This window comes from Ostrinia nubilalis, chromosome 5 (assembly GCF_963855985.1).
Source record: "Ostrinia nubilalis chromosome 5, ilOstNubi1.1, whole genome shotgun sequence".
In the NCBI taxonomy this organism is placed as follows: domain Eukaryota; kingdom Metazoa; phylum Arthropoda; class Insecta; order Lepidoptera; family Crambidae; genus Ostrinia; species Ostrinia nubilalis.
Genome location: NC_087092.1, coordinates 14,004,780 through 14,019,885, shown reverse-complemented (window position 1 = coordinate 14,019,885; position 15,106 = coordinate 14,004,780). Strand labels below are relative to the sequence as shown.

At 44.3% G+C, this 15,106-nt stretch overlaps 1 protein-coding gene across 1 annotated transcript; it reads right to left on the bottom strand.

Moving 5' to 3' along the window:
* Nucleotides 1–5,808: 5,808 nt before the first annotated feature.
* LOC135072162 (nucleolin-like) lies at nt 5,809–15,098 on the bottom strand. The gene is made up of 10 exons (XM_063966117.1): nt 14,778–15,098; nt 14,601–14,724; nt 14,416–14,502; nt 14,231–14,362; nt 14,063–14,179; nt 12,328–12,435; nt 11,496–11,724; nt 8,452–8,560; nt 7,123–7,182; nt 5,809–6,131 (listed from the first exon to the last, which is right to left on the bottom strand). The coding sequence occupies exons 1-10, from the start codon at nt 15,096–15,098 to the stop codon at nt 5,910–5,912; spliced, it is 1,509 nt and encodes a 502-aa protein (XP_063822187.1). The 3' UTR covers nt 5,809–5,909.
* Between the last annotated feature and the right edge of the window lie 8 nt (nt 15,099–15,106).

The window sequence follows — 15,106 nt, the reverse complement described above, 5'->3', positions numbered from 1 at the left end:
TAGCACTTAAGGTAGCATTTCGAACTAAGCGTCACAGACGCAGCGTCTACCTTTAACTAAGTTAGTTTCTGCGACAGTGGAGTGGTGACGGAGGGATGTCGTGTGACGTTACAGTTGTCTGTTGTCACTGTAATCACATTTTTGAAGTCTCACGGTTGTTAAAACAAAAACACTCCTCCCGTAACGAAACTACGCAGGAACCTACTCAGTTGTTTGCATGTAGTGATAAAACACTTTAGAACCTTTGGTGAATTTATTGTGTTGCATGATCGAGTAAATGTCGCTTTCTTGGCGACCACACTTATTCAATAACGCACTCTCGATTTGATCACGTTTTAATTTATTGAATGTGAATGTCAAACAACTTAAAATGTACCATTGATATACAAGGTGTCCTAAAATTAGCACGTCACACTGACACCTATGTCTATTAAAAGGCTATTTAAAAAAATACCTAACTAATATAGGTCATATTTCAAAACTTATCGAACTTTTCTCTGGACATTAATAACTAAAATTGGTAATATCTCAAAACTAACCAAATTTTTCTATGGATATTAATAACTATATTGTTCATTTCTTAAACCTTATGTAACTTTTCTATGGACTTATTAGGTTTGTTCGATGCTTCTTAGGTACAGATACCTCCAGTGTCAGTGTTTCGTGCTAATTTTGTATTTAATGTTATGTGTACGACTACTAACATAAATCCTTAACATAGTATAGACTCGGTGAAGTCTGGTAAGTTGTAATAATTTATGTGACAAATCAGTCATAAATATCCCCAAAAACTTTGCTGCAGGTTCGATAAAATAAATAAAATGAACAATGAACCTGAGTGCAAGTAAACTCTTCTTTGTTGACATGTAATATTATCTCGTAATATTTCTTAGCTAGTTAAGTAGGTAAATAATTATCTCTAATCTCATGTTATTTGAACGCCAATTGATTTGATTATTATCAAGTGATCAAGAATGTAAAAACACTATTTATGTATTTAGCACATGACACAAACTTGTGTTATTCCAAGATGTGGAATATGCACTGAAATTATTATTAATTAATGTAATCTTTATTTGAAGTAATTTTTTTCAAAAATATCGCTGTCCCTTTTCGTATATCTGTGTCATCGTTATTGTCCTCTAAGCTTTCGTTCTTACAAGGTGATAGTGACAATGAGAAAATACACTGCATAATCCGTTCGTAAGTTAATTGTAGCATTGAACAAAAGTATGCGATGTAAATGTGCAATGATGTGATTTTATTTTAACAAGTTCTGTAAAAATATAAAACAACAATATGGGACAGCGAAACTATGCGTTTCATAAACTGTACATTTAAATTATGCAAGTTGGTTTGGGAACTCTGTTCTCTATTGACGAAAAATGGTTTGACAACTTAGAAGTTTTTCTTGATTTTTTTTTGTGTAAATAATAAAGTAAAATATCATTGAGTCTGAATTTTCTATTTTTTGTGCATATTTGTTGGAAAATGACGACTGGCTATGTATGAAAGCGATAGTATCTTGAGAAATCCGGATAAAATTGACAACTCAATAGCTTCTAAAGACGAAGCTATTTAAACCTTTTAAATTACAATTATGTCTCCGTTGCTGGCTAGTGGATAAGCCTAGTGATTGCAGCGGTGTGTAACTTTGAATTTACTACATGTATAAATGTAATGGTAAATAACTGATACGGTTGATAAGTTAATCCGGGTTAAGACGATGTTTTATTCATTCCTTATTCATAATAGCTTTCCATGTATTTAAATATGAATTACATTGTTCACGCAATTGCATTAGTCAATGCATTTCGCTAATCTTGTATATCAGATATTATATTGATGTTGTATAATATTTAAGAGTATCATGAAATCGAACAAGTGGATATAGTTTGTTTATTTAAGAATTATATTGTATAGGTATTAAATGAGACGAGCCTGTGTGTATGGACCACTATGGATTGCGCTACTTCGCTGTAATTATTTGTAGTTAGGAAAATAGAATAACTAACAGCCCACTGACTGATATATTTATATATTTTAGGTTAAACATTTTCATTGGGCGTGTGGCTCTTGTTTATTTGAGCGGAGGTTGGTTACTCGCTCTTTCCAGAAGCTGATTAAGAATTGACAAATTAATTCAGTTACAGAAAAAAAAAAACAACATTGTGACTTCTATCAGCCATATTGTAGTGGCGTGGCCTTGCAAGGCTTAATCAGCTTTTGGCAATGTAAGCGAGTCCTTTTGACTTTCAGTATGAGAACTAGTAAATATGAAATTATTTCAAAACACAATGTCTGATTCCGCAAATCTTTGCGATTTGACCATAAATATAAGCGATTTAATATTTAAATATTGTTGGTAAATAAGGTGTATCTAATCTTAATTTTCACCATGTACACACTTTTTATAATGAAACTGAACCGAATATTATTTTTGTTATTTAACAGTAAATTCAATCTTCTCCAGATGACTCCAAGTTGAAGTTAGATTACATAGAATTATTGTAATTCATCATACATTTACTATAGTTTCCCTGATTGGAGTCTTAACTTCATATTAATTACAATATTGATGTTGTAAGTAGATTAAATAGATGGATGTTCAATTAATGTTTTATTGTTCAATGTCAAAATTTAAAGCTTAGGTCAAGATTATAAAAATCCTAAGGTGCAAGACGAAAGTCTCGCACATCAAAATGTAATATTATTTTAATGAAGTATGTCAAATAAATGTCTCAAACAAGATTCTGGGTGTATTATTGCGCTAACTTGGATATCTTATGGTAGAAGATAGGTTAAGGTGTCGACTAAAGAAAAGACATAGATGATTCACAATATATTTATTTACACATTCATATTATATACAACACACGATTTTGCGATTTATTAACAAATGGATCTTCTTGAATATCAACTGACTTGGGCAATACATAATGATTTTCTCGATTTCTTACGAGAATATAAGTAGCATTAGTAAGCAATAACCGATGTTATGGTTGATTAAAGCACTTCTATCGGTTTGTACTACTATTATAAAAAGCGTTTAAACATTTCAGCTTACGTTTACAAATGTATTTCGTTATCTTTTGTGTACATCTCAAACAATCCAAAATCCATTCAATTTAACAAACTTCAACACGACCAATAACAACATTCAACATAAATACAATATCAGTCTCGTTTTGTTACAATTTTTAATCATGTAACCTTTTTAATTCGTGTTTCTAATCATTATACAAGTGATTGGATTTTTAATAATTTCAGTGACCCAATAACCTTAATTAATATTTATTAGAAAAGGCAAGGATCTCTTTTAATTCTGTTCTTTTACTTTAATAAAAATATAATTTATTATTTTTCATCTTGAAGCAGACGAGCTACAGCAAAAAGGTATAGTGATTTTAACAAAATATCGAATGATATTGACTAGATGATAATACACTTGATTAGAAGTTTCACACAATAGTAGTTTGATAAATTTAAATTTGAAATAGTTCATCCTTGGTTGAAGGATAAGAAAAAGTATTACACCCAAAACCAGCGATAAAATTATCTACTAGACGTCCTATGCGCTAATGGCACTTAAAATACTTTAGATTTATAGATACATATTAGATTTTTATACAACCCATATTCTCTAATAAATTTTGACCTTCCAAGATTCCTAGTGATATGAATAAGACATTTTAAATGCGTTTAGGAATGAAAAAAATAAGTCTATATTACAAAGCAAATTCCTAAATAATAGTTAATTTTAATAAAATATATGTAGTTATGTATTTATTTATTATTCTCTCTAGCAAATTGAATTCATTGTTTTTAAATCTTTCATAGGACCATCAAACGCAATAGGGAAAGGACAAATTTAATAATTTATTGTTTTGTACTTTCCACGCATGCTGAGATCAATCAATAATTATTTATTTTACCATCCGATGCGCACCTACAATATACATAACATCCTTATCAACGACTACCTACATTGTGACTTTAATGCAATATTACACAGTTACAATATTAACAATCGAACTATCTTTCGTTGACGTTGCGCTACAGTAATAGAAATGCACAATTTCAGCACATCAGATGATATTTCTCATTTATCTCATCATTTTGCGCATGAAGCTATTTCTAAATCCATTTACTTCTAATATACATAAATTCTATTGGCAAGCTGTCATGGAGGTTCCAGGACGGAGATTAAAGGCTTAATAATTTGACGGGCTTTAGTAACTAGTTTTTTTAAATTACGATTTCATTAAGATTTGTCATGTTCTATGCTTTGAATTGAATTCTCTATTTTTCTTTTCGTTAATAATGTAATATAGACAGTAAAAGAGGAAAGAACTTTATATTGGTAGTACATACAACTTGCATGGTGATCAAGCGTGGAATTCTACTTATAATTAATTCATTGAAAAGCATAATATGCCAGATAAAGACTTTTCAAAATGTATAATTTAAATATAATAAAAAACTTTTTTTTAGTAAAAACAGAATGCATTATGCAAGTTGCGAGAAGCAAATGATGTCATATCTAATATTATTAATAAATTCATTATGTTTACACTTATTTAAATGGAATTAGTAAATAGGTGTCACTATTTTTCAGAACATTGTAATTATCAAATTTTTAGACTATATTTGAACAACGATTGCAATTAATTATCAATGAGTTTTTTTGGCCTCGTAAGTTGTCCAGTAAGTAGCTATCTCTATGACACTGGGTAGTTTCATTTCTTAAAGTCGTTAATCAGTAGACGAAAGTGGGGGCACTGGGGGTGTGGTCTTACGCTAGCGACGGGTAGGGTTAGTTGTGGGTGTTATGACAGTCGCGTCCGACATATAAATCCTCTTCATTATAGTCAAAAGACTGGCGCAATTTCTGTACTATTAACCTTCTACGTCACCATAGCTTATGTAAGTATGAAGATGAGTGATAGTTTATAGTTAGTTCGTGGTTCCCTGTGACGCGGTCGCGTAGACCTTCCTTTAACGTATTCTATGAACCTGACTGTTAGTTCCTGTGGAGATGGAATCAAGACCATATCAATCGCATTGACTTCCACATCAACAGTCTATGAAAGTATGCTAGGCTAATCCATGGTTTATGACGCTGATACTGATATTAACTGTGATTCCCTGACCCCTGTGACGCGGTCGCGTAGACCTTCCACGTCAATATGAAGCTAGTTTAGTTGTTAGTCTCTGTTACGATGGAATCAATAGACCACATCTATTGCATAGACCAAGGCTGACCACGAAGTGGGGGCGCCAAAGCATTTGAATTTGCCCGCCAGCGAGTTAAACGGCCTTATGAATTTGTATTGTTTTGCTTTTGCTTTGATTTTCAAAAAGCTGTAGCCCGGCGTAGCCACAGTCTTTTTGCTTATTTGGAAAATCTATTCGGCCAGCCTTGGCATAGACCTTCCACTCCAGTCTATTACTACCCGTTTGCGCTAAGTTTGCCGGTCCGTGGAATGCACGCAATTTGTTAGTGATTAAACGCAATTAAGTGTTTTATTTTACGCAAATATAAAATTTTTATCAATATTAATAAATAAAAAAGATTTTCAATATAGTTTGCTAAAGTTATAGACGCATTCCTTCGAGTGACGTCATATCGCCAGCGGCAAACTTATCGCGAACGGGTAGTAACTATTGCAGGGTTTCCCATTTTTTTTGCCAAGGAACCCTAATTGATTATACTTTTCCTAGCGGAACCCCCGTACTACTCCGCCCGCACGCCCTGCCCCTCCCTTGTGCGTAAACAAGTCGGTGCGAGCGAACAACGTCGGTCACGAAACGTGGGATGATATTTTTTACGGAACCCTTGCGGCCTTTCCACGGAACCCCAGGGTTCCGCGGACCACCTTTCGGGAACCGCTGAACTATTGTGTCCGCTATGCGGTGGAGGGTAGCTGTGGCGGCGGCGGAGCCGGCTGCGGGCGCGCGGGGGGCGCGGGCGCGACGACGGCGAACGCAAGTAGCTCCAGGTCGCGCTGCAGCCGGCGCAGGCGCGGCCACGAGCGGATGGCGCGAGGCCGAGCGTGCAACGCTTGCAACGCGGCGTCGAGAGCCTCGTAGCGAACCCGACGCTCGCTCTCGCTGCATGACGCTAGTTCCTGCACGCAATATTGAAGCTTCAGAAAATTTTATACAGAACTAGTCTGGTCGCCGAGCACGTAGAATTTTGTCCAATGACCCCATGCTACCCATCCTTATCGCTCGCGCGTAATGAGGACTATCGTTTTAGCGCTCACCAGTTAGCGCCACTGTAGAGTAAGGTCCTGTCACTTGCTAGTAGCGAAGACAGTGGCACCAACTGGTGAGCGCGAAAGTGGTAGGAGGACTATCGTATTTGCACTCATCAAGATGGCGCCACTGTAGAGTAAGGTCCTGTCAATCGCCAGGTCTGCCAACTGTTAAGTATAAAAACGATAGCCCTCATTATGTGGCTGTCTTGCTCGCACACTAACTGCGGCCGCCCGTTGCACAGTCGCGACAGCAATATGGTTGCTATCACTGACACCTTACGATTTAAAGTTCTTTGACAAGAGTTCTTTCACACACACTTTGCGATTTAAAAGAGTTCTTTGACTTGCTGTAGTTACGCGCGAGCGATAAGGATAGGTAACTTGGGAGTCATTGGCCATAATTCTACGTGCTCGGCGACCAGACTATAACCGTTGCAATTTGGGGAAGTGTTTTTTAAGTTCTTGAAATTGGTACAATCAGCGTCAAAGTTCGTGACACCCAAAATGGTCAAAAGTTTACAACACAACCTTATTCCAATTGTAACAAAGACGTGTGCGAAGTTTTTGACTACTTTGGGTATCACGAACTACATATTTAACGCTGACTGTACCCCCCATAAAGAGATATTGTATTTAAATACTAGAATCACAATCGGAGGTTTTGTTACATACTGTATAGTGAAGCATAAAATTAGAGACCCATCATAGTAAATCTCAAGGAACATCTCAACAAAAAATAATATTTAGATTTTTGCCAAAAACAATTCTACATACGAATTTTAATACTGGCATTAAAAAGTCATAGTTTACATCTGTATATTTTAATAACATTTTAACAAATAAAGGCTTTTCAGCTTACCTCTTCAATAAATTCTAATTCTTCCTCCTCACCGGATTGAGCCACTTGCTTTTTGAGCGCCTATAAAGATAACAATTTGTTTATAAAACAATCCACAACTAACCAAAGAAGCGATAACAATATAAGCCAGCAAAAAGTTTATAATATTTCACCTATAAATGTACATAGTGTATGTTTAAAGTATTGATAAAACTGTGCCAATTCGTTCGTATGTACAGGTTCGTCAGTGTTTTAACATTTGTGCCAAACGTCGCGAGTCAATGCAACCAGCATTGAAACGGAACCGCTGTGTTCTCTCTGATGTAACTGGGTTAATATCAAGCAATTAGTTATATAAAAGCGTTAGTAAATACGATGAAATAGTTAATTAGGGGTAACGAAAATGTAAATAAGTAAAATGGCATGGTATCATATATTTATCAATTTAAAATGCTTTTATATTTTCAATATAATTTATAACAGTAATCGGCCTGACTACAAATTGTTATATCATAAATAATGGTACCTACATCTTTTCTGTTTTTGATATGGAAAACGATATGTAATACTGGTCACATTATCAGTGCCGGTAATATTATTAATTTTGGTGTAGAATACATATTTGCAGTTTTCGTAACGCATAAGAACTTGGCTTGGCCATAATTAAAAACGTATTCTAACCATTGAAGTTTGGTACTAAATATAAGAGTCATTAAATGCTCATTGCGCAGAGAGAACACAGCCTGGTGCGCCTAGAAGCGTGCGAGCAATAAGAAGGAGTAACCTGCGCGCCTCACTCTTGACTCGAGATCGCCAAGCAGGGCCTGAATTGTGTAAATACCTGTTTCACATTAAATCAGTTAACGGCACTAACAAAACTGACGCTAAATGTCAATTTTGTAATAATTTATTTTCTTGTAATTAAATAAATAACAGAAAAATACTTATAAAATACACAGATATAAAAATACAATACTGTAAATTAATGTCAATAATATAAATAATATCATGGTTATTATTACAATTATGTTATGCAATATTAGCAGTCTTGATCCGACACTCATAGTGCGCTTTAGTGTGTGTTTTTGGAAGTTGTAACGGCTCGTTGGGTTATAACGTAGCTTAAGGTCTTGCGATGCGTTGCGGCCTACTTAGCAGTTTGACAAGCTGCGCAAGGCCAGTTTCGTTGATACTCTAATAATCTATAAAAAAAATAGTAACAATTTTTATTTTTATTTCTGGCAACACTGCAACTATTAGAATCGGATCCTAATACAGATTAAATAAGTCACGCAGTTTTATAGTGTGGTGGTTAGACTTGTAGGTAAATATAGCAGTAGGGTGACTCACTTCGATCGACTGTCGGTACTGCTCCATGAGGTTCTTGCTGGCGTCGAGTTCCGCCAGTTTCTTGACCACCACGTCTGCTACGTTCTTTTCTGTCAGGTCTAGTTTGTCTCTGGAAGTTAGCGGGAGGGGATATTAGCTTTCATAGATAGGCATACCGTAAGGAATACTACTTAGGGGCTTTTTTCAAGCTTTTTAGTACATATTTGATAGAAAGTTGTCTCGCTATAGGACCAGAATTTCCGAAAGTAATTAATAGAAAGGTCTGGTCTAAGATGGGTGGATTTGTTGTATAACCTTTTATTAAGGCTGATATTGAGCAAAGCGATTGCTGTTTCGGATGCGGCAGTCATCTATCAATGTTGATGTGTAGCTACTTGAGTTGTAGCGTGCGGGAGATCGTCCAGACGGCTGGGTCTATTAACGCGCGGCGGCGAGTGTATGGGTGGCTGGGTGACGTCATACGCGGCAGCGGTAGCTGCCGGGCGGCTGTGTGATATTACAGTAGGTGACGTCATGACACTCACTTGAGCGCGGCGGCGAGCTTGGCGGAGGCGGCGTCGTCACTGGTAGCAGCGGCGGCGGCGGCAAGCTGCAAGGCCCGTAGCAAGTCAGACAGACGGTTGTCGAGCGTGAGCACGCGCTCGAGTAGCGAGCCGCGCTGTATGACGTCACGGCGAGTTTCAGATACTCACTTGAGCGCGGCGGCGAGCTTGGCGCTTGCAGCGTCATCACTAGTCGCAGCGGCGGCAGCGGCGAGTTGCAAAGCCCGTAGCAAGTCGGACAGACGGTTGTCGAGCGTGAGCACGCGCTCGAGCAGCGAGCCGCGCTGTATGACGTCACGAGGAGTAAGGGGACTCACTTGAGCGCGGCGGCGAGCTTGGCGCTTGTAGCGTCGTCGGCGGCGGCGAGTTATAACGCGCGCAAGAGGTTGGAGGGGCAGTTGTGTGACGTCACGCGCAGCGACGTCACTGGTCGCAGCGGCGGCAGCTGCAAGCTGTATGACGCCTCGGCTAGTAGGGGACTCATTTGAGCGCGGCGGCGAGTTTGGCGCTTGCGGCGTCACTGGTAGAGGTCGGAGAGACGTTGTCGAGTGTGCGAGCCACGCTGTATGACGTCACGGCGAGTGTCGGATACTCACTTGAGCGCAGCGGCGAGCTTGGCACTTGCGGCGTCGTCACTAGTCGCAGCGGCGGCGGCGGCGAGTTACAAAGCCCGTAGCAAGTCGGACAGACGGTTGTCGAGCGTGAGCACGCGCTCGAGTAGCGAGCCGCGCTGTATGACGTCACGGCGAGTGTCGGATACTCACTTGAGCGCAGCGGCGAGCTTGGCGCTTGCAGCGTCATCACTAGTAGCAGCGGCGGCGGCGGCGAATTGCAAAGCCCGTAGCAGGCCAGACAGGTGGTTATCGAGCGTGAGCACGCGCTCGAGCAGCGAGGCGCGCTGTATGACGTCACGATGAGTAAGGGGACTCACTTGAGCGCGGCAGCGAGCTTGGCGTCGTCAGCGGCAGCCAGCTATAACGTGCGCAGGAGGTTGGAGAGGCGGTTGTGTGACGTCACGCGCAGCGGCAGCGGTGGCGAGCTGTATACACTCACTTGAGCGCGGCGGCGAGCTTGGCGGAGGCGGCGTCGTCACTAATGGCAGCGGCGGCAGCGGCAAGCTGTATGACGTCACGGCTAGTAAGGGGGACTCACTTGAGCGCGGCGGCGAGTTTGGCGCTTGCGGCGTCACTGGTAGAGGTCGGAGAGACGTTGTCGAGTGTGCGAGCCGCGCTGTATGACGTCACGACGAGTGTCGGATACTCAGTTGAGCGCAGCGGCGAGCTTGGCGCTTGCAGCGTCATCACTAGTCGCAGCGGCGGCGGCGGCGAGTTGCAAAGCCCGTAGCAAGTCGGACAGGCGGTTGTCGAGCGTGAGCACGCGCTCGAGCAGCGAGCCGCGCTGTATGACGTCACGAGGAGTAAGGTTTAACTTGAGCACGGCAGCGAGTTTGGCGCTTGTAGCGTCGTCAGCGGCGGCGAGCTATAACGTGCGCAGGAGGTTGGAGAGGCGGTTGTGTGACGTCACGCGCAGCGGCAGCGTTGCCGAGCTGTATACACTCACTTGAGCGCGGCGGCGAGCGTGGCGGAGGCGGCGTCGTCACTCACTGGTAGCAGCGGCGGCGGCGGCAAGCTGTATAACGCCACGGCTAGTAAGGGGGACTCATTTGGTTGGAGGTCGGAGAGACGTTGTCGAGTGTGCGAGCCGCGCTGTGTGACGTCACGGCGAGTGTCGGATACTCACTTGAGCGCAGCGGCTAGCTTGGCGCTTGCGGCGTCGTCACTGGTAGCAGCGGCGGCGGCGGCGAGCTGCAAAGCCCGTAGCAGGTCAGACAGGCGGTTGTCGAGCGTGAGCACGCGCTCGAGCAGCGAGCCGCACTGTATGACGTCACGAGGAGTAAGGGGACTCACTTGAGCGCGGCAGCGAGCTTGGCGCTTGCAACGTCGTCGGCGGCGGCGAGTTATAACGCGCGCAGAAGTTTGGAGAGGCGGTTGTGTGACGTCATGACACTCACTTGAGCGCAGCGGCGAGCTTGGCGCTTGCAGCGTCATCACTAGTCGCAGCGGCGGCGGCGGCGAGTTGCAAAGCCCGTAGCAGGTCAGACAGGCGGTTGTCGATCGTGAGCACGCGCTCGAGCAGCGAGCAGCGCTGTATGACGTCACGAGGAGTAAGGGGACTCACTTGAGCGCGGCAGCGAGCTTGGCGTCGTCAGCGGCGGCCAGCTATAACGTGCGCAGGAGGTTGGAGAGGCGGTTGTGTGACGTCACGCGCAGTGGCAGCGATGCCGAGCTGTATACACTCACTTGAGCGCGGCGGCGAGCTTGGCGGAGGCGGCGAGCTTGGCGGAGGCGGCGTCGTCACTAATGGCAGCGGCGGCAGCGGCGAGCTGTATGACGCCACGGCTAGTAAGGGGGACTCTTAAGGCATCACTGGTAGAGGTCGGAGAGACGTTGTCGAGTGTGCGAGCCACGCTGTATGACGTCACGGCGAGTGTCGGATACTCACTTGAGCGCGGCGGCGAGCTTGGCAGAAGCAGCGTCGTCACTAGTGGCGGCGGCGGCAGCGGCGAGTTGCAAAGCCCGTAGCAAGTCGGACAGACGGTTGTCGAGCGTGAGCACGCGCTCGAGCAGCGAGCCGCGCTCCAGGTCCTCGGCCTCGGAACGGTGCCGCTGCGCGATGGCCGCTGATAGATTGCGCAGGGAATCGCGCTCAGACGCCGACGCTGATTCGGGATCTAGGGCACAACAGGATGTTATTAGATTCGAACAGTAGGATGTCATTATTCTGGCGCTAATTTGAGCAGTTGAGCTCGGTTGTCGTCCCAATTCCGGACTTGCGAGGATCAGTAGTTTATTAAACATCGTCACCACGCAAGAGTGGATGGGTAGTAGTGCGAGTGACGTTGCTCTCTCATCTAGAGCATTGGCCTGTAATGTAAGTCAAAGCTTTATTTAGCACTTAGGCCCTTTCCAGGGCGCTTATACACGTCCCAAATATAGCTTGCCCTACTACCACTTCGGGACAACATTTACGGGCTGGTGCTAAGAATAAGTGTACGGAAGAAACTCAGTCACCTTTGTCAGCCTCTTTTTCAATTAGATACAGTGAATACTAACATTACTCCCATCTTACCGCGTACCGGAAAACGCAGCATGGGACGTCCACCCACAAGGTGGACCGACGACATCATAAAGGTAGCAGGAAGGCGCTGGACGCAGGCCGCTACCAACCGGGCAGCATGGAAAGCATTGAGGGAGGCCTATGTTCAGCAGTGGACGTCCTATGGCTGAGATGACGATGATGATTTAAACGTGCTAGTTGAATGAACATGTCTCACCTTTGTCGGCGTCGATGTCGACGGACTCGCGCTCGGGCGACAGCTCGTCGCCGCTCCACGCCGGGCCCTCGGCACCTTCCGCGCCCGACCACCACTCCTCCGCGCATTCTGCCATAAAACAACAATCGTAAATATCTAAATGGCTGAATGATTATTAAATATATAAATAAATAATAAATAAATATCCTTAGACATTTTACACTGCGCTTCTAGTCCCAAACTAAGCAAAGCTTGTACTATGGGTACTAGACAACGGATATAAACATACTTAAATACTCTTTTTTTGTAAATACATACTTATTATACATAGAAAACACCCAGTCCAATACAAACAAACATGTTCATGCACACAAATGTTTGTACTGTACGGGAATCGAACCCGCTACCTCCGGAATACTAGTCCGTTTCGAACCACTACACCAAACGGCCGATATGTAATGAACTTCTAAATAAAACGAGTAAGGTTGCATTGATACGTATCAAAGGCGCATGCAATAGCAGCAGACCGTGTCCTTTCAAATAAGAAATACGTTAGAATACGAGCGCACTCTTATGATATTTATTCTACTCTGCCGGAACCAAACGAATAGTTGTTTGGTTCGAATAATCGTAGTAGAATAGATATCGTAAGTAGCGAAAGGAGAATTATGCGAATATCAGATTTCCGCCATCCATTTGGACAGCGTAAGGTTTTGAGAATTTTCCCTTTTGTCTCTGGTAAATTAGGATCTTTCTCCGGCAGTGGAGACAAAATGGCCTTATGAATGATGAAAATCGTGTATAGGTTGAAATTTCATCTGGATCTTTTGTGCATTGATTGTTTAGTCGACTAATAATAAGTATTTTTGTGTCTTACCAGGGTCGGTAACCAAGCAAGGCTCTGTCTCCGAGTCCAGTAGATCACAGGAATCATTATCGTTAGACTCTCGAGCGTTCGTCGTCGGCAAGCACGGCGGGGGCGCCTGTAGCTCGTGACGTCACACAACCGCTAACAGTTGCTGTGTTTTTTTAATGTTATTTGTGTTTAATTAATCACTCACCAGGGTCAGTAACAAGGCACGGCTCAGTCTCCGAATCAAGCAAGTCTGCGGAGTCGTTGTCATCAGAGACGCGGGAGCGTTCGTCGTCGGCGGGCGCAGCGGGAGTCGCGGGCGCTGGGGCGAGGCCCGTAGCTTGTGACGTCATACTACCGCTAACAATAATTTATTTGCCATGTATAATCTCTTACCAGGGTCGGTAACAAGACACGGCTCCGTCTCTGAGTCAAGCAAGTCTGCAGAGTCGTTGTCAAGCAGGTGCGGCGGGGTCGCCTGCAGCTTGTGACGTCACACAACTGCTAACAGTTGCTGTGTTTTTTTATGTTATGCGGCTCTTAACTTGTGACGTCATACTATGTGTAATCTCTTACCGGGGTCGGTAACAAGACACGGCTCCGTCTCCGAATCAAGCAAGTCAGCGGAGTCATTGTCATCAGACACTCGCGAGCGCTCGTCGTCAGTGAGAGTGGCAGGGATAACAGGCGCGGCTGGTGACGTCATACAACTGCTAAGAATAAATTGCTTCGTTCAATTTCTTACCAGGATCGGTAACCAAGCAAGGCTCCGTCTCCGAGTCCAGTAGATCAGCGGAGTCATTATCATCAGACACTCGCGAGCGCTCGTCGTCAGCGGGCGCGGCGGGGGTGGCAGGGGCGGGGCTCTTAACTTGTGACGTCATAATAAGTGTAACCTCTTACCGGGGTCAGTGACCAGGCACGGCTCCGTCTCCGAGTCAAGCAAGTCTGCAGAGTCGTTGTCATCAGACACACGTGAGCGCTCGTCGTCAGCGAGAGTGGCAGGGATAACAGGCGCGGCTGGTGACGTCATACAATTTTAAAAATAAATTGCTTCGTTCAATCTCTTACCAGGATCGGTAACCAAGCAAGGCTCCGTCTCCGAGTCAAGCAAGTCAGCGGAGTCATTGTCATCAGACACTCGCGAGCGCTCGTCTTCTGCAGGCGCGGCAGGGGTGGCGGTAGCGGGGGCGAGGGGTGTAGCTCTCAGCGCATGACGTCATACAACTGCTAACAGTTACCATTCAACCACTCACCAGGATCGGTAACAAGACACGGCTCGGTCTCCGAGTCCAGTAGATCAGCGGAGTCATTGTCATCAGACACTCGCGAGCGCTCGTCTTCTGCGGGGGCAGCGGGGGTGGCGGGCGCGGGGGCGAGGGGCGCGGTTCGTAGCTTGTGACGTCATACAACTGATAACAGTTACTATTCAACCACTCACCAGGATCGGTAACCAAGCAAGGCTCGGTCTCCGAGTCCAGTAGATCAGCGGAGTCATTGTCATCAGACACTCGCGAGCGCTCGTCGTCAGCGGGCGCAGCGGGGGTGGCGGACGAGAGGAGCACCTCGTAGCGCATGACGTCATACAACTGCTAACAGTTACCATTCAACCACTCACCAGGATCGGTAACAAGACACGGCTCGGTCTCCGAGTCCAGTAGATCAGCGGAGTCATTGTCATCAGACACTCGCGAGCGCTCGTCTTCTGCGGGGGCAGCGGGGGTGGCGGGCGCGGGGGCGAGGGGCGCGGTTCGTAGCTTGTGACGTCATACAACTGATAACAGTTACTATTCAACCACTCACCAGGATCGGTAACCAAGCAAGGCTCGGTCTCCGAGTCCAGTAGATCAGCGGAGTCATTGTCATCAGACACTCGCGAGCGCTCGTCGTCAGCGGGCGCAGCGGGGGTGGCGGACGAGAGGAGCACCTCGTAGCGCATGACGTCAT